This window comes from Corvus moneduloides, chromosome 9 (assembly GCF_009650955.1).
Source record: "Corvus moneduloides isolate bCorMon1 chromosome 9, bCorMon1.pri, whole genome shotgun sequence".
In the NCBI taxonomy this organism is placed as follows: Eukaryota; Metazoa; Chordata; class Aves; order Passeriformes; family Corvidae; genus Corvus; species Corvus moneduloides.
The window spans coordinates 23,114,364-23,139,199 of record NC_045484.1 but is presented as its reverse complement, the minus strand read 5'-3'; the positions used below and the strand labels follow the sequence as shown (position 1 = coordinate 23,139,199).

The window sequence follows — 24,836 nt, the reverse complement described above, 5'->3', positions numbered from 1 at the left end:
AAACAGTTTTTAAGAACAAAACCACAACAGAATGTGTTTGCCAATAAGGCTACTAGACCTTCATCCAGTTTAGGGGGTTTTTTAAAGCTTCCTTAGTGCAGTGTTAAACAGATGTAGAATGTGCATTTAGTCAAGGTGGAAAAAAAAAAAGTTCAACTGGTAGATGAAAGTATTTTGGTGAAGTCGTAGAATACTTCTTTGGCTGTTCTTTCAAGTGAAAGGCACTGAATTCTGTACAGAAGAATATCAAATTTATGAAAAATGCCCAGACTTGGAGTCATGTTACTTTGACATGATACACTCAGAAAGCTCCATTTCAGTCACCTTGGAATGTGCAGGTAAGAGATGCATAAAAATACCTGAAAAGACAGCTTGGTGTTCCCCTTTCTTTTTCAGCTCAGGATGTATTTTAATGCACTTAAGAGTAGAGTTACTGCAAGGAACCAAAGTAACTAAGGAGAACTCAGTGCCTGCAGCATTTATCGTAACATGTTCTGTGATGGTCAGTCATATGAAAATCCATTTCCTGGGATCCCTGTGAATGCCTTTGTTCCAAGCTTTACATAACTGTATGTCATTCTCTGGAGCTGCCCTGCCAATGCTTCAATGTTATCTATTGTTGAATGCCAATTGTTTAGGAAGCTGCACCCGCTGGGAGGGGTTCGGGATGTCCCGGCAAGAGCAAACTCATCAGAGGCCATGGGAAGTAGTTAAGGTTATTCAAAAACAAATGAATGACAAATCAAACCCTAAGAATTTACTAGCAGTTATGCTATGTTTGGACGGTTCTTAGCATTAAAGTTCTAGTATCTGTGTAGGTCATACTGGAAGCTGTCAGCTTCAAGAATAATACAGAATTTAATTGATGACAGCTATAGTCTGTATTTTTAAATTTCTTGGGGATTTTTGGGTTGGTGGGTTTTTTTGGTTTTGTTTATTTTGTTTGGGTTTTTTTTACATGATCTATGTACTTTCCTTGTTCTGTTTGGGAAGGAAGTAGATGAAACACCTGGCCTTAAACACTCACCTTAAACAACTCACGGATTTTATTAGTGTATTAAGGTATTGATGAAATAAACTTTAAATCTATTGGGCAAACAGCTTCCCTTTTGGGCAAATGTTTGCCCTGCTGGCTGCCTAAGTTTTAAAAAAGTCACTTTGTTCCAAAGCAAAACAATGAAGATAACCATAGGAAAAACCTGTCATCAGATTTTCCATTCTCAGACTATGTCTTTTGGCTACTGCTTGAGAAGATGCCTTGGCTTTTACCGGGTTTGTACTGGTGATAGGATGAGTTGTCTTCATTCTTACTGGTAAACAGTCAATGTGTGAGCAAACTGAAGGAAGATGTGATGGACTCTTTCCTTGGGAGAGAACTTGGATTGAATAAGGGCAAATTCAATACTATTCTGTATTGTCCTCCTTTCTTCAGTAAACTTCAGTAATTGATGGGATGGCTTTATTATTCAAATGAAGGCAAAGACAAGGGTTTAGACATTGTCAAAAGTCAGAACAGACTGAGTTTGCAGAGTCAGAGTGGAGCATTTTTCTATGAAACTTGCTGGCCTTGACTGAAGTGTGAACAGAATGAAACGGAGCCTTTCTGTGCAGGAGTGTCTCCGTGCTTTACCTGTTACACTTAAGACAATAGCCCACTTCAAACTGTCTCTCTAATATGAATTCTACTCAAAAATCATTTGTAATTAATTTAGACCCGTACTTCTACCTTTCTATTTCTGGCAAACCTCTAATTCCTACAGCTTCCTGGAGTGGATGGTGTGAACATAAATTTTACCGCATCAGTTATGGCAGCAGAGTTGTCTTGCTCTTAGCATTATGTGTGTCAATGTATTTGATACCTAACAATTTAAAGAAAGAAAAGTTCTTGTCCCCTGCCAATCTGAGATTGGAAAATAAGTGGGTTGGGCCATTAGTATACAGCAGAGTGGTCTCTCTCCCTAATTGCACCATGTGGAGAGGAGCAGAATGGCATCGGTACCGCAGGACGCCAGAGGGAAGAATGGTTTAGCAGAGTAGATGTAGGTCATTATAGTCGATATGACAGCCCATGGGGATGTCAACCCTCATATCCCACTGGTGCCCCTCCCAATGTCCTTCTGTCAAAAAGAGAGGCAGTGCTTGTTAGAAGGGATATGCTGCCCTGACAGCCGGTGCTTCCCCATGTCATGAGCAGCTCAGTGTCTGGGCTCTGGGCTTGGGCTGCTGTAGCTGATCAGGCTGAGCTGCCCTGGTTGATAGCAACAGCCTGGCTTGAATCTGTCAGAAGGTACGAGTGGTCAGACTGGCCATTTGCAGCCTGCACAGAGTAGGGGTGTGGGCAGGGTGACTTGAACTTTTTATAGGCCAAGAAACGTGGTGTCTGCTCTTTTGACTTGTCATGAAAAGGTTCATGTGGAAATGAAGTCATAGATGGGTTCTGACAGCCAGCCTTGTTGACTTATTCCTTGTCCCCTATCTATATCACCACAAGCCCTATGAATTGTTTTTCATTTGGGCCTTGTTGAGTGTGCAGAAGAAGAATTTGCATTCTGGAATCATAGGAATTTTCTTTATCTTTCAGTGACTGTCAAGGAGCTCTGGTTATGAATTTTAACTCTGAAAATCTTAGTCATAGAAGATGCAATCATTAAAACAGAAATTGTACTGTGGAAGTGTTTCAACAGAAGCCACTGAATTATGATAGAGTTTTTTCTCAATCTGACTTGGTTTTACAACATTCTAGCTGTTGTAACTTAAAATTAAAACAGCCATGTTTAGGAAAGCATAGGGAAGAAGTATCCAGCCTGCAAAAAAATTACAGCAAAATCCCTTTTAACCTCACCCCTCAAAATAAATGTCTTACTGCTACACAGTAGTTTCTTCAACACCTTGTTTGCACTGTACTTGCACTGCATTCAAACCCTGCTCTGGAAGCACTTTTGATTTCCTTGTCAGCTTATGCCAATGACTGCCCTAATACCAGTGAAATTATTCTTACAGTATTCCTGAGATGAGAGAGATGAATAAGATCATCCGTATTACAACAGATTAAAAGCAAGAATATTGGTGAATATTGGGTATATGCTTTAAGAATTTTTTTGGAGTATTTGCATTTTACATGTTTAAGTTCAAAGCAATATGCTCACTGACCTCAGAGGCAGTTGGAAGCATTACAGCACTTATAAAATAGTCAGGTTTGACCCCTGGAGGCAGAGAAAGCACAAGATTAGTAACAATATGTGGAAGATTTTGCTGAAGTAGCTTCCTTGTTACAGAATTCTTCTGTGATGCTGGGGAAGGCCAGAATCCAGATCCCAGGGCATCACTGCAATAGTCTTAACCACAAGACAGAAGAGCTTCATTTGCAGTCCAGGCTTTCCTTTTCATCTCTTCCCAGCCTTTCTGCCACCCTACTGTTTCTGTGGGAAGAGTGGTCAGAGTCCTGAAAATAGTGGTCCAAGTGTTTTATGTACAGCCCCAATTCACCACCAGCATGAATCCATTGTGTGCTCTAAAACATATGGATGCCAGGTGAAAAACTGTCATGTAATTAAGGATGTTACCTTAATGTGTATGCATACGGGGAAAAAGGAAAGTTGTTGCAGAGGTTTTACATCCCATCTTTTATGTAATATTATTTTATGATGTAGTGTCTGTTGTATACAACTTCCTATCAGTTTTGGAAAAAATGGCATTATGCACTTCATTTTAGAGTTGGAAGCTTGAGATTCATGGTAGGGGGTGTCTGTTGCTTTAGTTAATACAGTAACTAATACATGAAGTATTTTTAATTTGTATTTGTTGCTACCGTTAATTAGTATTGCTGAAACACATTGGTTTTGCTATGGAAGAGGAATAGGGAGGGGAACAAGACTCCTTGGCAGTGAGAAGTGAACATCCAGGAGTCTGCCCGTTTTTCCAAGACCAATCACACCTAGTCTGCTATTATCCAATCCTTTCTGCTAGTGTACGATGCCAGTCTCTGGTCAAGCATTTCATCCTTGTACATAAGGGTTTTTTTCTTTTCTTTTTTGTTCCCAGTTCCTGCCCCACCAACCTTATTGGTCAAACTCCTTGTCTGGCTGACTTCATTTACTCTCTTCCTAATACTCCTGCTCGATGCTTTATTCAGTCTGTCTTTGTGTTTTGGTCTTTAGTATGTTTAGCCATTTCTAGCTCTCCCCAGGTTCTGCTGCTCCAGGTTAGTTCTGATCCGTGCCACCACTGCCTGTTTGCTGTACTTGCAGTTCTTCTGTCCTTGTAATAGTATGTGGGGGTTTTTTTTTCCCTGGCTCAGGACCCTGGTCTTGGTCCCTGCCAGTCCCTGGCTTGAGCTTATCCTCTTGTCTTGTCACCTTAGTCGTGCTCTCAAATTCCTCACGCAGCATATACCATTCTACTCTATCCCAGTCTACTCTTTGCAGAGGTGGCAACAGGAGCATCTTATACAGAGGTCTCATCACATTCCAAGTTGTGAACTTGCCAAATTTGGTATGAAACCATAGGCTGATATTTTGATGGTTTACACCCCCTCCCTAAAAATCCTCTATCAAAACTGTTGATTAAAAACAAACAGGCAAACCTCCAAACAAATGCCTTTTAGTTTTGCAGAATTATGTATAATTGAAAACAAGGTTTTATAATTAATAGTAGGTTGTGAGCAGTTTTAGGGAACCTTGTGAGCTCCATTGATGATAAAATCTATGAAGAAATTGTAGTCTCTAGGCATGTGTATGTGTGTGTATTCCTGCCGACATCTGCTTTCACTTCACAGTGTGTAATGGCTCAGCCTTCTCTCATTGAGAGAGGAGCAGTCTCAGTTACTATGGGACAGAATCATGTATGTAACCAATTACTGTGGATTATCTGATGTAACATGAATTCACTGCCTTTGGGCTTGAAAGTGACATGCCCTGACTTCCTACCTTGTATGCTGTTTGCTTCTTTAAAACCAAATAAACCCCAGGCCGTGAACAGCACCTTTGTCTGATGAGTTTCATGGTTGCTGTGGCAGTTGCAAGGTCCCCTTTGTGCCGGAATAAGCTCTTGTCTGGATATTTTGCACTGCAAGGGAGGGCTTGCACTGAAAAAATTAGCTATTACAGATGGCCATTTCTAATGATAGTCTCAATACTAAACTTCTACTGATACTTTGGGAACCAAATGGAACCTCTCCCTTAAGCATAATAATTTCAAAAGTGTATCTAGTACTGTAAACTTCCTGTTACACATTTAATTCTCAGTGGGGTTTCTCCTAGGGGATAGCACTTTTAAAACAGCTGATACATCTCAATTGGCCTTTAATTATTTTAATTCGGTAACAGTCATCAGAACGTTGCAAATGACACTGCAGTAGCATTTCTGTGTTTTCTGGAGTGCAGTAAAATCTCTGAGCAGTTTAGCTTATATGTAATATAAAATAAAAATAAAAAGATGGTGTTTCTTCATCTAAGCAACTTATTTTTAACTCCTGAGTCTATTTTCATTTTTGTTTATGTAAAAGGAAGAGTAGAATATTGCATTCGTCTTAGTGGGATTATGCTGTGCAAAGCAGATGTTAAGCTCCTGTAACACAAAGGGGGCTTTATGTTCTTTCACATCTGTCTGCATAAACAGCTCTGTTAACTCTTTAGGACTCATGTGCAGAGCTCCTTGCTTCTATTAAGAGACTGCCTCAGGAAGGACTGATGAGGTCCCTATTTTGGGAGGAAAAAACCCTCAAAAACTCAGCTGAAGTCAAATACTGCCCTCTTTGACTGTGTGAGCTGCCAAAGAAAAGAACATCCCTGTATGTAGAGGTCCAAAAAGAAAGCCTGAAAAGGTCACCAAGTTTTATTGCCTTGCAGCTTATACAAATAGTGCAATAGTAAGTCAAAAGTGCTTTCTCAAAGCTCATGTTGTGAAGCTGCTTGGCGTTTCATTTCATAGGCGGTGGTTGAGAGGCTCTTTGCACTAGTGAGGGGTTTGAACTCTTGCATCTCTGAGCCAAAATCCATTAATGAAACTACTTCATGCTGCACTGAAACACTATTTTTTTGATAGAAACTGAGAATATCACTTTGTTGGAATAAACAGTGTAGTTTGTACTATTGTACCTTTCCTACTAAGATACTACCTCTAGATTAAATTCAAAAGCTCTTTTCAACCTTTTCGTCTCTAATGAAGTTTTGTCCCTTTTCAATCTTGATTTATTTTGTTGGTAGAATGTGAATTCTTTGTCTTTCATTGGGTGCACATGAACCACAGTGGGCTGTGTTACGTTACCTATTTATGAATTGCATCTTAAATCTGGTAACTCCATTATTTGTGTTGTGGGTTTGGCACAGTGTCGTGTAATGGCATTACTAAGATGGGAAGTGTGGAGAAGGAGTATAATGGTGCTGAGGGTTGGCCTTGACTGCTTGGAGAATCTCAGCACAGAATGCAGCTTTACCATCTGCACAACCTTGCCCTGAATGAGCAGCACAGGCTGGAACAGTGACATCTGACCATGCTAGTGTATGTAGAAAGGGCTTACTACTGATTTTGCTAGGAATGGGCTTTCATTCTTTCTGGGTTCTAGGAAATTGGTGCTTAGCTATGTAAAAATTTGCCCCAGATGAATTAAATCAGTTTAGTTTCACTACAGTGAGCATTTGTAGTGACACTGGAATTTTATTGTATGGTGCATGTCACCTGCCTGTGGCTGATTTAACTAGGAATACAAAAGTCACTCCTGTACTGGAATACGTATCCTAATGAATTTAAATTCACACTCATCATTTCTTCATGTGCAAACAGAAGACAAGCATCCACTAATGAGAGAGAACAGTTTAGCTTCCTTCTTTATGTAATTTAATATTGTGCAGCCTACCACAGCAGAAGAGCTCATCAGTACTCTACAGCAGGAATGTTGCCCAAGGCTTTCCCCCAGTGCCTTCTCCTGGTGTTAGTGGCCTCTCCTGCAGGACCTGTGGACCCCACAGCAGTGGGGTGTCTGTGCTGTTGGGTCTCTCCAAGCATTTGCACTGAAAGGCAGCCTGGCTCTGCTGCAGGCAAATCCTGCTCATCGGGGAAGGGGCTCAGAGCTGTCAGGCAGCGTTGGTTTAATGTATGATTTATCTAGGAATAACCTACTTATATAGTTCAGTACTGTACCTGAAAGCTGAGACTGCCTGGGGCTTGGTGGGGGGCAGAATTGTTCAGCTTCAGTTGGTGATGTATCACTGTCTAACAGGATGTGATTAGATACTGGTAAGAAGCTGAAGGAATATTTGCTGTCAGGATGATGTTTCATTTAAGCTTCCTTTTGGTATCAAAGCAGCCTCGTAAATTATTGTGGATCTTCAGCAGACAGATTTTTAGTTATGTTGAAAATAGTTCTTAGTCAGGATGTAAATGTTCCCCCAAAATTTTGGAGATTGGGGGTTATTGGAGAATAGCAATAATCCATAAAATCCAGAAGGTAAAATTAAGTACTGGAGTCTTGCTTCTCAAAATGAACAAAATGTAAATAGTCATGGTATAATGCAAGAAGGAAATCTATATTTTAAAACTAGTGTTTATGAATTATAGAGTTTTTTTAAAAAAATGTTGAATTAAGAATCATCTTCAGTGGCTGAACAATCTGTGGCTGAAAAGTAACCTGAATTTTTTTCTGCATAAAATAGTATGAGCCTTCTTGAACACTGCAAAATCTTTGGTGTCCTCATGGACTTGTTTCTGTGTGGTACGCAATGAAATTCCACTTGTCTGAATCCTTGGAGTAAGATTTTTCAGTTAAGTTTTATCCTTCTCAGTTTTAAGTCCACTTACAGTGACCAAATGTTTAAAGAGAGGCAAGCTGAATGAATGCACTCTTTGATAAAAGATAACAAAGCCCGCAACTGAGAAGCTTTGCTGCTCTTTGGGCAAGCACAGTTGATTTAACGTGGTACATGTTTATGAATCCCCAAACTAACTGTAGTTATTGAACTTGAGTCATGCTAAATAAATAAAGCTTTGCATCTCAGGAGCCTGGCATGTGTTTCAAGAGGCTGACATGCATTTTCCTTACATGATCACAGGAGTGGCTTGCTTAACCTTTTAATTGGCAGGAAGAAAACTCGCTTCATGGCCTGGGCCACAATCGTATCTGAATAATATAAACAGTGATGACCTGAACTTGATCTTTTAGACAAGGGACCCACTTTTCTTGGTAGTTGCATTATACAGACAAGCTAGTGCTCTGGGGTCAGCAAGGGGCTTTTGTATATCCAAGCACAATAAAGCCAGAAAGTGTTTCCTGCTGTTTAGCTAATTAATGCAGGGTGCCACTCGGTAGGAGTCGGCAGTAGGTTTGCTGCCTGTCACTGCTATTGTACTGCCCGCAGGAGGATACAGAACAAGGCATGTGGGAAAGGAAAGAATTCTCTGTCTTGTTCCACCTATTGCAGGATAGAACAAAATGCAGGGAATCAGCTATCGATTCATTTGGTGAAATGGGAAAAGATGTGGTACTGGAATGGTAAAAGCATATTTCTCAGAGTTGTAAATAAATAACAAAAAGAAATCAATAATACCCTGTGTGTGATGTGATGCTGTTGGAGCACAATTATCTCTGTGTGTCCTTAAGTTGCCCTCCATCCTGACACTGGGGAGCAATGAAAGGAGAAGACTGACAGCATTTCCCTATTAGACTTTTCTCTTAAATCATGTCTTATGATATACTGTAAAATAAAGAATTTTGAGACTCTGAAAGCACATATAACTTGGTTATATGTTACATTTTCTGATGTAAGTTTACTGCAAAGCAACGAGTTCCTTTTCAATAGCTAATGCAACAAAATATATAAAGGCATTTAAAGTCTGCTCTGATCTTGTATTCTGGTCAGGTGCAGGCAAATTGTAAAGAGAAAATATAAGGTGTCATAATGAACAGCATGTATTGCATATTTGAGCATAAGGGAGCTAAATCATCTTAATTCTTGTGAAAACTTAGCAGGGTATGTGCTGCCTGTGGCTGCCTGCCTTCTCAGCAAGTTTTTAAGTGGATTATTAGGTAAGTGGAAGGCTGTTTGCAACATCTTAAGTTTGACAGACGTGATTGTGCAGGGGGATGGTAGGGGAAAAGTGTTGTTGCTCTCAGACAAAAGCTTCTCATAGATTAATATCTTCCAAACTCTATTTTGTAGTCTTTTTTATCTGTTTTTAATCTGGAATGTTATAGAGGTTTCATGCCCAGACAATAACTCTTCTGTTTGGTTTTCGTTTTGTTTTTCCAGAACTGCTTAATAAAACATGATGAGAATGGATACTCAGCAATAGTTGGAGACTTTGGTTTAGCAGAGAAAATTCCTGATCACAGGTATGGGAGCCAATCTAAATGGAGTGAGGATTGCAGGACAACTGCAGGTCAGAAGCTCTAGTGAGCCAGATCCCTGGGGCTGTTATTGCACTCTGGTACAGAATTTGCAAAACATACCCTCAGTCTTCAGTCTGGAACTGCAGGCTGGATAGCCAAGATGTTCCAGCCTTAATTACTGTCCATTTTGATATTTACTGGTGACATTTATTCTTCAAAAATGTTCCAATCACTAGAGGATTTGCTCCAGCTTTTCGGTAGATCTTTTAAGCTGGTATTTGGGAATTTCGGGTTTAAAAAAAACCAAAACACAAACACAAAAATACTGTCCAACATTCTGGATTGGGATGATTTTGTAATAAATGTCATTTGTTGATTTCAAGCAACTTTATCATCTTTCCACTTTCATAAACAATATTCAGTGGCATTCCAGCATTATTCTTGTTTAACCTCTGGGTTAGTTTTTAAGATCCAGGTTTATAACAGAGCAAAATAAAATTAATTATAAAATTACTGTCTAACATTATCTTACCATTTTACTTTCTCTAGGATGAAATTATAATCTTAACTCATTTGAGGAATGCACAGGGGACTGTCACAAGCTATTGTCACAATTGAAAATAGTCCTTTTGTCGTCCCTCCATTAGAGAGATCAAGGACAAGGATTTCATTGTTCTCTCTGTATATTGACTTGTGTATTTCAAAGTATTCTGACTGTGAAATGTGCTGTCAGATTTTCTCCAGTGTGTGCTTCTGCGTAAAATAAATAAAAAGCCTTCCAGCACTTTTGACTGCATAGAAAACAATAAAAGTTGATCTCAGCTATGCACAGTTTTTAAACTGCACATATCCAAAAACCGTATCTTGAGAGGTCTGAAGGCTTGCATGAATATTGGTGAAATTTTGGATCTTAAAGCTTAAAGTGAACATCTTAATTTCCAAACTACTGATAAGTACAGCCAGTGTTTATCTTGTAGCTGCTGTGGAGTACCCAGTGAAGTGCTGAAAGCTTCAGCTGTGTTCAGAGGAACCCATCACAAAATCAGGAAGGCACTACAGGTGCCTTAATGTGTCCTTAATACCCAGCTTCAAGATGCCCTGAAAACTGAGAGTACAGTTAAGGTAGCTTGAGACTAAAACAAGCAACATTACCCACTATTTTGTTTTTATCTAGCTTTACCTCCATTTTCAAATGCAGCTTTGTTCTTTCCAGTTGGCTGGTAACAAGCCATGCTACTTTGAGGCCTTCAGAGTCCTTTTCTTTTTTAAATAGGTATTCCCTCAAGGTCAGCTAGGTGTAAGGCTGGAGGCCTTTTTTAAGGCCCCACTATTCAGCCTTATGGAAACTCCAGGTTTTTCAAATTGGGTCTATTCTGATTACTTTTAATTTTTCCATATTAAAGGATTCATCTGGTCCATCTTGATTTTTAATTTTTTTTTTTAAATACAGTTAGCAGATCTTTATTATTTTAAATACAGTTTGACTTCATTCAGAGCTGCATATACATGTAGGGATGATACTTGCATGTCTTGCTGGGTGAATGGAGAGCTTGGCATCTAGCCCAAAACTGATGTCCACAAGCCTTTTTATGTGTAGATGAAGGAACCAACTCTGCCAAGAGTTTGGCAATAAAAACTATTGAACAGCCGTGATCTTAAAATAAAACATTCTTTTAAAGTGGCTGGGTACTTAAAAACTAGAAATAAAATATGAGTAATTGATTGGGAAAGTTAATAGCAATGCTTGAGCATTTAATTAACAGTTCTTCCTTCTCTCCCACCACCTCCTATCCATATCTATCCCACATCTATATAGTGAGAAGTTACCAGTTGTGGGCTCACCCTTCTGGATGGCACCAGAAGTTCTCAGAGATGAGCCCTACAATGAAAAGGTAGGTACATGATATAAATGCAGTTAGCTGTCAAATGTTTCTCTTCTGTAGTGGTATGCAAGATTTAGAATTTCCATAATATTAAAACTATTGTTATTTTCACTTGTGGTGTTTCTGTACTCAGTAGATCATTCAGACTGAAGGAGAGTGAGAGTTAAATAGCTAATGTTTTTAATTCATGGTGTGTAATCTTATATGGAGATAGAATTGGCTTTAGGATTGTTCTGTTATGCTATTTCCATTCTGAAACACCCCACATACTGAAATATAGTAATGTTTTGTTGATCTAACACAATTTAATTTAACCAAATCTCATAAGAAATGAAGCAAAGTTGCTTCCCTGACTGTACACTAGTGAAATCTGGGTAGAAGTAAAAGGTCTGTGTGTAAATTTGCACTATTCTCTGTGTGTGTGTATATATATATGGATGGATGAGTGTATATATATGTGTGTGTATAAATATGAAATATAAAGCAGCATGTCTTAAGATGAGAGAAAATGTTGTCCATCAATGCCTTGATGAGAGAAAATGTTCTCCAAAGGTATTCCCAAGTCTTTCTGTTCGTATCATCAGGAAATGTTTCTTTCAGAGGAGGATGAGACCACACTGGGTTTTAGAAATGGTGTTTTCAATCAATCTTTTCTTTACACAGGATTTTCTGTCCATTACTTCAGCCCTGCCAGTGTAGCTTTTCTGTGATAAAGCCCATATCCTGTACCTCTCTATATCTAGAAGTCAATAATCTGTTTAATTTGTGGTACTTTTAACTTGCAGGAAAGCAGTAACTACCTCAGTAACAGAAGTAATAATTACCATTTCAAAGCTTTTAAGGAGTTTTAATTGACCTAAATTAATAATAAAGTACCCAAATCTATGGTGCCACATTCTTTATTAACCCTACCAAGGGGAAGACTAAAGAGGAAGCAGCATGAAAGGTGACATATAAGCCAGTCTGATACATAAGGGATGAGGGATGCAAGCTTCTGATCTGCAGACTTGTATTCCATGTTTTCTTAAATTCTCTTACCCGAAAAATTCAGGTGGGTGGAAATCTGAGGAACTGTGCAGCTCCAGAGGTAGTCAGATAAGTGGTTACTAAACGTCATGGAAATTGAGCACTGATACACAGTGCTGCTAGATATCTCAAGCTTTGGGAAGACTGTTTTCTCCAGAGGTACTGAACTGAGAAGAGGAAGATGTAATTTTTCTTAACAGCAGCATTAATGTTCTGGCTAGGCTGTGATCATGTGTATTCTAAACCTGTTTTTCTAACCACAGTGATATATAGGCATGTCATGTTTTGGCTGTGTTTTTAAGTATTCCCATGTGTAAGACATCAAATGGAACTTCACTATTCTTTGTGCAAGGGAGGATTTTTTTATTTTTTAAATTTTTACACTGCTGAATTAAGAGTGATTTGATGGGTTTTTTTCTTTTTTTTTTTTCTTGAAAGAATTTTAAAGTTATTGCTTTTGTGCAACAAGAATGCTTTCTGTGAGCATGTATTTCTTCACACAGAAAATGTTAGCTCTAATGCTGTTGCTCAGTGTTGTAAGGCTGTGGTGGTGTTGTTTCATGATAGCCATTTGGGGTAAGGAGAAACTCAGTGGCAGATAAGAACGCTGAGTATTCATAGCTGAACCATGTGTCTATTCATTTTTTTCTCTCAGGCAGATGTGTTCTCCTATGGCATAATTCTGTGTGAGATTATAGCAAGAATACAGGCAGACCCGGACTATCTCCCTCGCACAGAGGTGAGTGGTTGTGTTTACAACATTGGTGGGAGGTGGCGAGTCTGCCATGATAACGGCTCAGCCTTTAGAACTTCTGCCACTGCTGCCAAAGATAGGATGAATAGGTGGGACATTAAAAATAGCCTGTAGAAGGCTGTTGCTCTTTATGCTGTTATTGTAGGAAGCTCCATTGAAGACACTTTCTCAGAGAGTTTGTGCTGCTGCAATCCTCATGGGAATCCTTTCTGCCCCTAACTGGCAGTACATCGAGAGCACTGCAATGCAAACTCTTCCTTTTGTGGAGTGATAGCTCATGTAGACTTCTTGCCAGGTTCAAAACGAGGCACTTTAGGCACACTGCACGCACTAAGCCGCCCCCCCTTGTAAAAGGGGCAGGGGCTCTGTTAACAGCAGCTAAAATAAATTCACCCTTATTTTGTGTGGACTCTACTAAGCACTGTGAATCTGAGTTATAATTGACTAATTAAAGATACTTTTTTTCTTTATTCATCCCATCTGCAGGGCAGCTTTTGACCCTCAGTGGGGGTTATTCCAAATTGTCTGTCCCCCTCCATTTCTGAAAATGGAAAATTGTTTAGGTCTCAAACTGCAGTAAATAAGAGATCCTTTTTTAGTCTGCCCTTCAGATTTTATAGACATGCACATAAGGAGCTGGATAATTTGTATTACCAGTACCATCCACTGAGAAGTTAGCCATTTTAACTGATACATTTCCACCATAGTAAAGCCTCTGGTTTTAGAGTAGGCTGTTAATTTGCACTGTGAAAGTCACTATAGTGAAACATCACAGTATAAGGTATTGTTTCCAAATGCACATGGGCAACATTTCAAGTGCAGTGGACTGCATTTGAATCCAGGAAGAAGGATGGGCTTTGATGTCAGCCCATTGTCTTACAGCTATCCTGTATCAGTAATCCACACTGGGAACGCTGCAGTTCGGAGTGTGCATGAAGTTTTCTCAAACTCCTCTGTAATTGTGGTTGCTGAGAAGGTGTTTATGGTTATTCCTGATAATTTCACATAGGGACCCCCTAAAAAGATGATGCTTTGAGCGAGATGGAAGACCTAATTTATTTCTCTATGCTTTGTTGTCATTTGTACAGAATTTTGGATTAGATTATGATTCTTTCCAGCACATGGTGGGAGACTGTCCTCCTGACTTCCTCCAGCTGGCCTTCAACTGCTGTAACGTGAGTATCTTACTTCAGGGGGAGAGATCTAAACTGGAGTTCTCCAAATCCCTCTGGCTTTTGAAGATAAAGCTTAGAGCATTTACAGAAGAGACTTGAAGAGCTCACCTATAGAAGCAATGTACCCAGAAGTCCCTTTCAGTTTTTATAATCCTTCCCTTCCCCTTGCTAAAAGGTTTGCCTTGTGTTTTTGCAATTCTGTGTTCTGTCATGCCAAACAAATAGGTCTGGCACACTGAACAGCTTCTTGCAGGCTGCTCAGGCTGATCATAACCAGTTGGATGCCATTGACACTGGCTAACCCTCGGGCTGACAAAATCCAGCTGTTGTTGTGTGCAGACCTCCTGAGTTACGAAGGAAGGACTGAGTTGCTCTTACAAACAGAGGGGACAAACAAATCAAGAGCAGGCATTAAACTGCTCTAAAGTGTCTATATGATGCCTTTTGGAAAAGGGCTTTGACATCCAAATCCTTAGCCTGTGTCATAAAATCCAAACTTGGACCGAAATGATTTAATATCTGTAAGGCTATAGGCCATGTGCTGTATGGAGAGAATTTTCTGGCAATTATTCAAGTAAAATTGTGATAGGGCTGGATACCTTCCTGGCTCCTTATTGTGAAAACTCCAGGGAAGCAGATCTCTTCTGCTGGTTATCCTGTAACAGAGTTGCTAGTACCAATGTATAGTAAACCAGTTTATATAAAATAAGAGAACCTGAGCTTCCACCACATTCAACTGAAGTTGGGAATGTCCAGTTTACTCAACTTAAGTAGAGGCAGCTTTTAAAAATTTTACTGCACAAAACTTGGCCCTGGATTCACAACCAGGCTGCGCTGGAACCGATGCCAGCACTGTGTCCAAGTGAGTGCTTTGAAAAGTCTCATCCCTTTGTGCTTTTGATGGTTATTTTTGACCCAACCTCTCTCTTTACTTTGTATTAGTTCAAAAGCCCATGCTCAAGGAGAGAGCAATATAAAGGTGAGAATGGGGGCAATGACTGACTGCTGCTTTTGGCACCACATAGCATAATTTAATTCTAAGAGTGTTTGTGGAACTTACTGTGGATGAGCTATGTAGCTCCTCTTGTTTCACCTTAGTACAGCAGAGCTTACTTCACCTGGACAGTGGTACATCTGACTCGTGTTTATGAAGTGCTTTGATTACATGAGCACTAAAGGGTTTGGTTAGAGGTAGGATTTGACTTTGGAAATCTCAACTCCCAGCTGCAGACTCCAGAAATGGTACTGCATCCAAGCACATGGTGCATGATTCAAAGCAATTTTTCAACTCTGAAAATCGGAGTAAAACTGTTCATGAAGGAAGGGGCAGTAACCTTATATTCTCATGTAAGAATTTGGTGTGCTCAGAAAAAATCGGTTTTCTCCTACTCATTATTGTCAAATGCAACTTCCTGTATAATAAATGTCCCTTCACTGAATTGAAATGGAAATTACTGTCTTGTGATCCAGCCATTAATATGCTGATTTCAGTGTGGGGCATGCTGGAATTCACATACCACTCACCTAGGAGAAGGAAAATGGAGTAAACAGATAAAGCTTTCTCATATCTTCCTAAACATGCTGTTCTTCAGTAAGAGGTGATTGCTGTGGTAATTTGCTCTGAGACACGGACATTTATATAGCTTTTTATTATTTAATAGGTCAACAAGGTGTGAACTGTATAGCCCAGCTGAACTAATGTGCAAAGCCCTAAGATTTTCTACAGCCAGCAAATGTGTTTTAAGGCACACTAAGAAAACCAGCAAAAACTGACATGTATGAGTAGTGGATTAAAATTTAATTTACTGTTACAAAGTGTGAGGGTTTGTAAATAAGCACCTGCAAGAAAGGCTCCCCAACAATTTTAAGCATACATGTGGGAATATTTAATAAATATAATCATAAATTATCATGCAAAAAGCTTACCAGGATGAGCTAAGCTGTGGGCAACTGCTGCTTTGAGAAGGAACCTTCTCTTCCATTTGATCAGAATCTGGATTTCTCAGGGATGGAAGAGACAAATACTGCTCTGAGTAACTTTTCCGTTGCTGCTCTTGTCTTGGAACTTACCTAGCACAAATTAAAATAGCCAGAGAGCTCTTTTTACTTCCTGTGACTTCCTGTAGCTTGCAACAGCTCCCTGAGATTCCCAAATTAGTAAGTTTGTCAGGGTACAGTGTGTGCTTCAGTGCTGCCCCTGCCCTACTCTTTCAGTGAAATAGGGAATGCAGAAAAATATGTTTTCCAATGCCAGGAAATTCCAGCTGCTGCTTTAGAACAATTTTCTTGCTGCTCTTGAGCTCTTCAAGTGTGGTTTCTTTGTTTGGTTTTGTTACTGTACGTATGAATTTTTAGCCTTTTACCCCTTGTTGCCAGAAGGTGTTCTGGCATTGCTGATCATACCAGCTCTCTTCAGAAAAATCCATCTCAAACAAGCTGCAGGGCAGTATCAGGGAGGTCTTTGGGGTTTGTTGTGTACAAAGCACTACTGTTCCCATTGTAGAGGTGAGATCTGTCTGGGCTTGTCCATTCTGAAAAAGCCTTTAGAAGGCTGGAAACAGCAATCAGGTCAAGCGGAATCTTTTTTATTACTGGAATGAAGTGAACTTTCGGCTGCTGAATTAGATGTTGCTACCTACAGTAGTGAAGCCTATGACATATATACAGGGTCAATGCTCAAAATGATGAAATGCCTTCAAAGTTACTGCTTAAATGAAGCTGCTTGCCCTGTGGTACAATTTTAGTGTTGGACTTTGTTTAGAGAGCTGTATCTGCTAGCATGAATAAATAAATACACACTGAGAAATACAGACTAATGCATATTGATGAGTAGGGGGAATATTTTACCTGGGAGATTTTTCTTTTTCCTAATTTATAATTTTGTCAAATTATATAACCACCCTTGCTTCCTTACAAGATAGACCAGTATACCAAATAGTATGGCTAATTAACAGATGGAAAAATACAACATTTTTGGCTTTAAAATCAGCAGTGCCATTTAGGTCTGTTTTAATTAAAGCCACAAGGAGATGATGGAAGAATTACAATCTTTTAAAGACTGACATAGCTGTGTTGTTTTGTGTAATCCTTTTGAAATAACATCGGTGTATAATCTGTTTGATAACCAGAGTCCAGAAAGAAATCCTGTCCTATGCAAGCTGTTTCAAGCAAACCAACCAACCCCCCTCACAAAGCATGAATCTGACAGTTTCCCACCTTTTCAATTTAAAATTTATCCTCGTCATAGAATATTTACAAGTTACTAACTAAATGTGAGAGGTGTAATAGAATACTGCTTTTCCCCTTCTTTACGTAGGATTTTTTGTAATGACAACACACTTAAAACTGTCTCGAATGTCCTCAGTTTCCTCAGATTGTCCCTCTTTCTGTCCACTCTGTAAGCAGAATAGCATGGACAAGCCCACAGGGACTTATTTGGTTTGTGTCCATTCACAGATGGATCCAAAGTTGCGTCCTTCATTTGCTGATATTGTCAACACACTGGAGGAAATGTTAAACCGCCTGAGGAATGAGGACTCAGAGAGAGACAGAAAGTTCTTGAACCTTGACAACAGTGAAAGAAAACCAAAAGGTAAGTGTCTGTATTGTACAAACATTGCTTCGTGCTTATAAAGAGGAGACAAAGCTTCATATTTTGAAAACTGGTATTTTGGCTATATATGGTGTTATTTACAGTTTGTGAAAGATTTTACGCAAACACTGAAAATTATTCTGGAGCAATGCTCTATACTTTGCATTGCAGAATGTCCTCTGGTGAAAAAAAACCCCAGCTGTTTCTTAAAGTGCCTGATAAGATTCTGTCCCCAAGCTCTTGAGAGGAAATCTAGAGTTCATTTGGGAATGGTTTTGTAAGTTGCTAATAGTATATGAAAATCCATCAACTTTTTATTTATCACTGGCATACTTAGTACATATACATCATTTCTTTGGTGTATGTTACATGTAACATTTAGAGGCTTCTTAAATTCCTTCAGGAGGAAGAGCGCAGAAGATGCGAGAGTATTATAAAGTACCTAGAAATACTCTGAAAGACGAGAAAAGATGAGTCCCAGGTCTGCTTGGGAATGTTTGCCTTGAAAGGTTTTCTCTAAAGCTGTCTGGTGCCACCTGGTGTGGGGAGCAAACTCTTGTAGCCTGGGCCGTATTCTGACTTGGGTGTTTTCTGTTAGTACACTTCTGGCATTAGAAATTTAAGAGTACATTAAAAATAGTTTCTCATATTATGTAGCTATACAAATGTGCAACATATGGACATACCTGTCAATCTGTAATATAGTTGTAGATTGAAATAATTATTCTCTACTTCAAACCACATAGAGTTAATGCATGTGGTAATTCTCCCACACCTGGAAAGCATCTAAAAGAGGTGTGAGTTAAAAAGGAAATTTGTTTTGTTTGTTTAGGGTTTTTTGTTTGGGTTGGGTTTTTTGTTTTGGAGTTTGGGGTTTTTTTTCCTTTTCATTTTTCTGGCATTCTCCCTTTGGAGTACATGTACAAAACAAGTATTTCTCAAAGAAGTGTTACATGCTGTTCTTTGACTTGCATAGTGTTTCCTACATGGAATGACTGTAGTCTAAACCATGGCAATATTTAAAGGGAAAAGTGAAAATCCCTATGTGCTTATTCTGGAAATGGTAATCAAAAGGAGATATCACTTCTTTATACCCATTTGTTATCACTCTAACATGGCTTTTCAGAGGTTCCTTGAGAGCCCTGCCAGATACAGATTCCAAACATTCAAGGAGTTAACATCTACCATTTTCTCATCCTAGTCTAGTGATACAGCTTTTATTTATAAATATATGTATGTGTGCAATAGGTGCAAATACACAGACATATGTACAACTTTTAAACTCCTATTCATTAGGGTCAGACTCTCATATATCCCTAGTTTTGTACTGGATAATGTACTGAAAGAAGGCTGGGATAGAATGATTTAAAATCTTGCATGGTACAAGGAGGAACATTTATTTTGGTCTTAGACATTTCCCATCAGGGTGAAAAAGTCCCAGTTTCTTTGGCAGCTGTGTTTTGTACTGGTTCTCTTTTGTGGTCAGTAGCACCAACAGACCGTGGGCAACCTCTGCTGGAAGCCAGGATGATAAATCCAGAAACATGCAAATTGTTCGTCTCCAACACCACCCTGTGCCATCTCTGCTGTGGCAGTGTACTGGCAGCAAGGAGGTTTGAAGGGGCTCTAAAATACACTGAGAAGAGAATGGTGTACTTGTGTTTGTGCAGGAACTTAAAAGGAAGGAGCAGACTTGTGCTTATGGAACATAGTTTGGAATATCAGAAATGCAGCTCTTTTCTTTACAGTTGTCATGAAGGCTCTGAGAGTGAGCAGACATACAGCTATATAGAGCTTCTTTAAGCTAAGAGTATTTCTCTTTTTCTACTCAGGATCAATTGACAAAGGACCAGGAGTAAAACGTTTGAGTTCCTTGGATGATAAGATCCCACCCAAGTCACCCCGTCCGCGTCGGAATATCTGGTTGTCACGCAGCCAGTCGGATATCTTCTCCCGCAAGCCTTGCAGGAAGATAAATGTGCAGGACCCCTACTACACACCAAGCAAAGGGTTAGGCCGGAAAGTTAATCCCTTTAGTGCCCGGGAGGACCTCAAGGGGGGAAAAATCAAATTCTTTGACATGCCAAGCAAGTCTGTGATTTCACTCGTGTTTGACTTGCATTCTCCAGAGGCAGGTGGAGGCCTGAAAGCCAGCCAGTCTCAGTTCCGGCAGGCATACAGCACAGACTGGCAAGAACTTTCCCTTCTTCCTGGGAGGAGATGCAGATCACTTCCACTCTCTCCTGAATTACCACACAAGGAATATGGCCTGTTTGGAGGACTGTCTTCAACTGTTGGCAGGTGTGACCCAGCCCAGTTAGGTGCAGAAGTTCGGCAAAAACTCTTGAGTAGCACAAAATACGGTGTGTCAGAGATTCCCCCCTTTCACGCCAAGCCTCACAGGCCAGAGTTTCTTCTTGCACCAGGACAGGAGGAGGATATGGACTGTTCAGATGGGCCAGTGGCCCAGGAGGAAAATGGGTTTTGCCCTGTTGAGAACACATGTGGAGATCCAGTGTGTGGTCAGCCATTAGTGCTGGCCCAGTCTGGGCCACTATCTTACAAAAAGCTCCCAGTTGAGAATTCAGTGAACTCTGAGGGACGTGGCTCCCCACAAATGTTTTCAGGTTGTCTCCCTTCTGAAGAGATGGAGGTAGAAGATGATCTATTGAAAATTACTCTGTTAGAGTCTACAAAGCCTCTGTTCAGTGTTAGTCCTTCCACGGAGCTGAAGAGAGAGGCATGGCCCTTCAGGGAGCAAGATGGGGACAGTCCTGCCCTGTTGTCTCAGACCTCCTCCAACATCTCAGCAAGTGGCAGCACAAAGTCAACTTGTGACATATGAAGAGAGGGCTCAAACTGAATGTGTCCTTGAGAGAACAGTTGTTCCCAGTTGCTTAAACTGTTTTTCTGCAGTGCTGGGCTTCACATTTGAAAGAGACTCAATGGATGGTGGAAGCTGGCTGTCAGACAGATAGCTGCAGACAGTGTCTGAAGAGACTGATTATTTTATAAAACTCTAATTCAAATTGTGCTTATTCCCTTTCCTGATTTGTGTTCAGAGGGGGAACTACTCCAGCCAGAATGGCCATGTGGGTCCTACAGCCCTTCCAAGAGGCAGCAGCCAGAGCAGGCACCATGTAAACAGTTTGACCTGGATTTCCAGCACAGGGCATTTTAAGGTCTTAAGCTCCATGTAGAGTAGAAAGAATGACCCTTAGATTTTTCCCTCTTCCTCTGACTAACCAGCTGCTCTACGCCACTGCAGATTAGTCATTAACATTCTGCATCAGTGCACGTGAGTTGGAGTCCCTGTTTTAGAAACAGGCACAGAAGTCTTTCCGAGCTATGTTGAGCAGATAGGAATGCTCTCTGGTCCCAGAGCTGCTTTGAATGCTGTTGTAGCATTAAACAAGCTCTTCTTTCAAAAGCAGCAAAAACAAAACCGCTCATGCTGGTCACAATCTGCAGGCTGAGTCACATGACAAATACTTTGCAATTAACAAGAAGAATCTGTTCCCTGGTGTTTCATTTTCCCTTGGGATTTAGTAATGATGTTTAATACATTTGTGCAGGGAAGCTCTCTTCCTTGTAAAGCTCTTTATGTACCTCAGCCCAAATGTGGAGGAAGATTTGCCCAGGGCACAGAGAGGCATATTCCAGGCATTGCCATTTCTGGGCTTCTGAAGAAACTGCTCCTGAAAGTACCAGCTGTACTGAGCTTTTGGCAGGGGGTGGCCTCTTATCTCTGAAGAGCTGAGTGGACATCATAATCTGTTTCCACAGAATAATTAAATACAGTAGCTACATCACAATTGACTATTAGCACTAAACTAGAAGGGTCACATTCACCTTCCTCTCTGGTACAACATCCCATCTCACTGATTTCACTGCAGTAATGATGGCTCTTCACCAGACTGCTTGACAGAGGACAGGGATCTCCTGCTCAGGGGAAGTTGCCAGCAGTGTTGTAGCCCCACAAGTGCTCTTGGAGAGGACAACTCACAAGAGGGCTTTGAATTGTCAAACTGAAGAAAATTAGCTTGTCCCCAATTTACTTTTTGTTTCCTCTACAGAAAGAAGCTGCTGTCTTTATTGGTTTCTCCTGTCATTGAATAAGATAATCTTTTTTTAATTTTTTTTTTTTTTTTTTACTTCCCTCCACCAGCAGGTACCTGTGAAAGAAGCAGCAACATGAGCTTTATTGCTGCTTGCTGGAACCAGCACCAGTGATCCCTGCTCTGGGATGCAGTGTATGGGAAAGCTTGTTCTGTGACATTTGTGCAACATCCTGCCCTTTTCCACTATCATCATCCCAAAAACATGGGATTTAAAAGTTTCATTTTATGGGTTTTTTTAACCTATATTATAATTCCTAAGTGAGGTAAACATTGCACACCTGCTGAGCAGATGGTAATGCCGCAGAATCCAGAATTCATCCAGGTAGCCTGTTACAGTCTTCCTGCTTTCTTGTAAGGCTGGATACTGTAAGCTAGTCTCTGATGGAAGCCAGACTATTTCTACTCTTCTCCCATCTCAAAGAAAGGATGAAGAAAGCCATAGTTCTTTCTTGGCTGGGGTGTGTATTTCTCCAGAGGTGTAGGAGGCTATTCTGTGAGTTACAGCTGTGACTTCCTCTAGTGAAGTATGTGTTAACCTGAGCAGTTCTCTCTTTGCAGTGGCTGCCATGAATGAAATGAGAAACCTGGTGTTGCTGAGTTATTAAATACAGTCCATGCCAGATTAGGCAGCTGTTGGCACTTTCAAAGAGAAAATGCCTGTGCTAAGATCACCCCTTTTGGCCCACACCTCTCTGCCTCTTGAAGGTGCTGATCTGTAGAGTAGTCTCTGTCTTCTGTATCATGTCTGCAGAGTGCAGAGCAGCTTGTATAGCTGCCAGCGTGTGTGTGTAACTTCGAGGACAGAGAAACATCAGAACTCAATTGCCAGTGAGTTGCCTGCCTGGTGCCCGCTTGCTTTTGCTTTTTTTTTTTCTTTTTCATCTTTTTATCTTTGCTACAATTGTATCTTCTGGGAGGGAAACCATCAGCACCAGCTTCTGTTGTCACAAGATGCATTTAGGTGTGTGACTTCAGACAAACAAGCAATAATGAGTAGTTTACTTTTGGATCACCACGCTGAGGGAAGCTGTCCGGCACCCTCCAGCAGCCTGACCAGAGAGCACACGCACAACTCTGGCTGCTGCCCTGGGGCTCACGTGAGTGAGCCCTGGCTGTCAGTGCTGTCACCTCATCATGAAGACTGCTGCCCTCTCTGACACTGACTGCAAAGCTTGAGCAGTCACGCTTGGAGTATCTCCAGGGCACCCATTGCAGTGACCTCATCTGTTCTCTTACACCGCTGTCTTTACAATGTTTCCCTGGCCTGAATAGCTCTTACAAAGCAGCACAGCTAAAATTTTATTTTCTTAAATGTCCGCTCTAAGCACAACCAGTTGACGTGCATTGGGCACAACTATCAGCTTTTCTGGTTCTTTGTACTGAGGTGGAGATGTCAGAAATAGAAAGGCCAAGGACTGGCAGCTCAGACCTTTCCTAGATTGCTCTGCATGGGAAGAGGCATGTGTATGAAACTGGAGTAAAAGATCATTTTAAAAATTGCAAAGTGGTTGCTGAAACCCAGTGTTTTCAAGGGTCTGGATGCAGCTGTAAGTCACTACATCTTGTCCCTTTGGCTGCATAAGGCTGAATCTAGGCTGCACCTAGTAACTCCTAGGTTTTCTGCCTACTGGGGTTGCTTTTCTACAGAGGGCCATCTTCTGACAGCTACTGATAAACATGAATTTGAACATGTGGTCAGCAAACCCCTTGTTTTACAGTGATGTGACAAATTTTATTGTGATTGGATTTTACCGTGATTTTGACTTTACAGGAGCAGTTCTTGCTCTTTTAAAGTACTTTCTACACATTGCTACACATCTCCCTGAAGAAATCAAAGATGTTTTTAATTCACTTTAAATCTATGTTGAGTTCATTTAAATGTCTGTTATAAGCTATTTTTGTTGTGGTTGCAGGTTGATAAAATGCAACCAAGAGAATGCATGTGAATTGCCGCCCTTCAAAAGCAGCACAGCCGAGGGGCTGTAGCAGACTTGTACTTGTTGGAGAGGCATTGATGTATTATTTGTAACAGAACATTGGTATTTTTGCCAGTACAACTAAAGACACTTGAATAATTCCTGTTTGCACTTAATGCTATTGTTTATATTGCATGTCACTACATTTCTATGCAAAACAAATAACCTTTTTTTTGGGAGGAGGGGCAGCCAGATATTTGATTAAGTATAAAGATCTTTGCGAGATGATCTATTTTCGTATTTATGAAGGAGTTTTATGTCTTAATATTTTGCAGTCTGTAAATAGCTGAACTTGTAATTAAAGGTTTAGGAAGAAGTTTGTAGCCTGTGTATAATAGTAAGTTAACACTGCCAGAAAAAAATCTTTGCGAAACAACTTTTCTAATATTGCAGATATTTATGAATATGTAAAGAAAGCACGTCTTGTTTTTATGTTGATTGACCTTCTGACTTTTTTGAACTATAGAAATGGTCTGTGTTTTATTGGAACTGCAATAAGAAGTAACCAAAGATGAATCCACTTAAATATTTTCATAATTTTTTTCTTGGTCAGGTTTTGTAAACTTTCCCAACTTGCTTTCAAAATAAAAATGAAATCAAGGCCTGAGTCTTGTGATTAAGAGGACAACTCCAAGTTTAAAAAGCTGGCTCAAATGCTTACTTAAGCTACAAATGCCATTAATATCTGGCTTGAGATTGTGTTTGCTGTTACTCAGTGCTGAGTTATACACACGGAAAACTGTCATCCTCAGTAAGTGTTATTTCTCTCCTGCATCTCGTTGAAGTGTTCCACTATTAAATCCATGAGACTCAAGGATTTTTTTTTTCTGCTCGGTGTTACAGTGGTCTGAAGAGTAGGCCCTAGCTTCTGACTAGATAAGATGGCTTTTGATAGCAGCCTGCAGGGCACTTGCCATGGTGGCTGCTCTGTTCTAGCCCTAAATAGCTTCAGTAGCACAGGAAGCTGTGCAGTTTCTCAGGATCACG

At 40.2% G+C, this 24,836-nt stretch overlaps 1 protein-coding gene across 1 annotated transcript in view; it reads left to right on the top strand.

Moving 5' to 3' along the window:
- TESK2 (testis associated actin remodelling kinase 2) overlaps nt 1-24,450 on the top strand; it is a 79,753-nt gene extending 55,303 nt beyond the window's left edge. The window contains exons 6-11 of the mRNA XM_032117537.1: nt 9,243-9,325; nt 11,139-11,214; nt 12,887-12,970; nt 14,074-14,160; nt 17,617-17,752; nt 19,585-24,450. Coding sequence (XP_031973428.1) covers nt 9,243-9,325; nt 11,139-11,214; nt 12,887-12,970; nt 14,074-14,160; nt 17,617-17,752; nt 19,585-20,597 — 1,479 coding nt within the window. The 3' untranslated portion in view covers nt 20,598-24,450. The remainder of the gene's footprint in view (nt 1-9,242; nt 9,326-11,138; nt 11,215-12,886; nt 12,971-14,073; nt 14,161-17,616; nt 17,753-19,584) is intronic.
- Nucleotides 24,451-24,836: the final 386 nt, after the last annotated feature.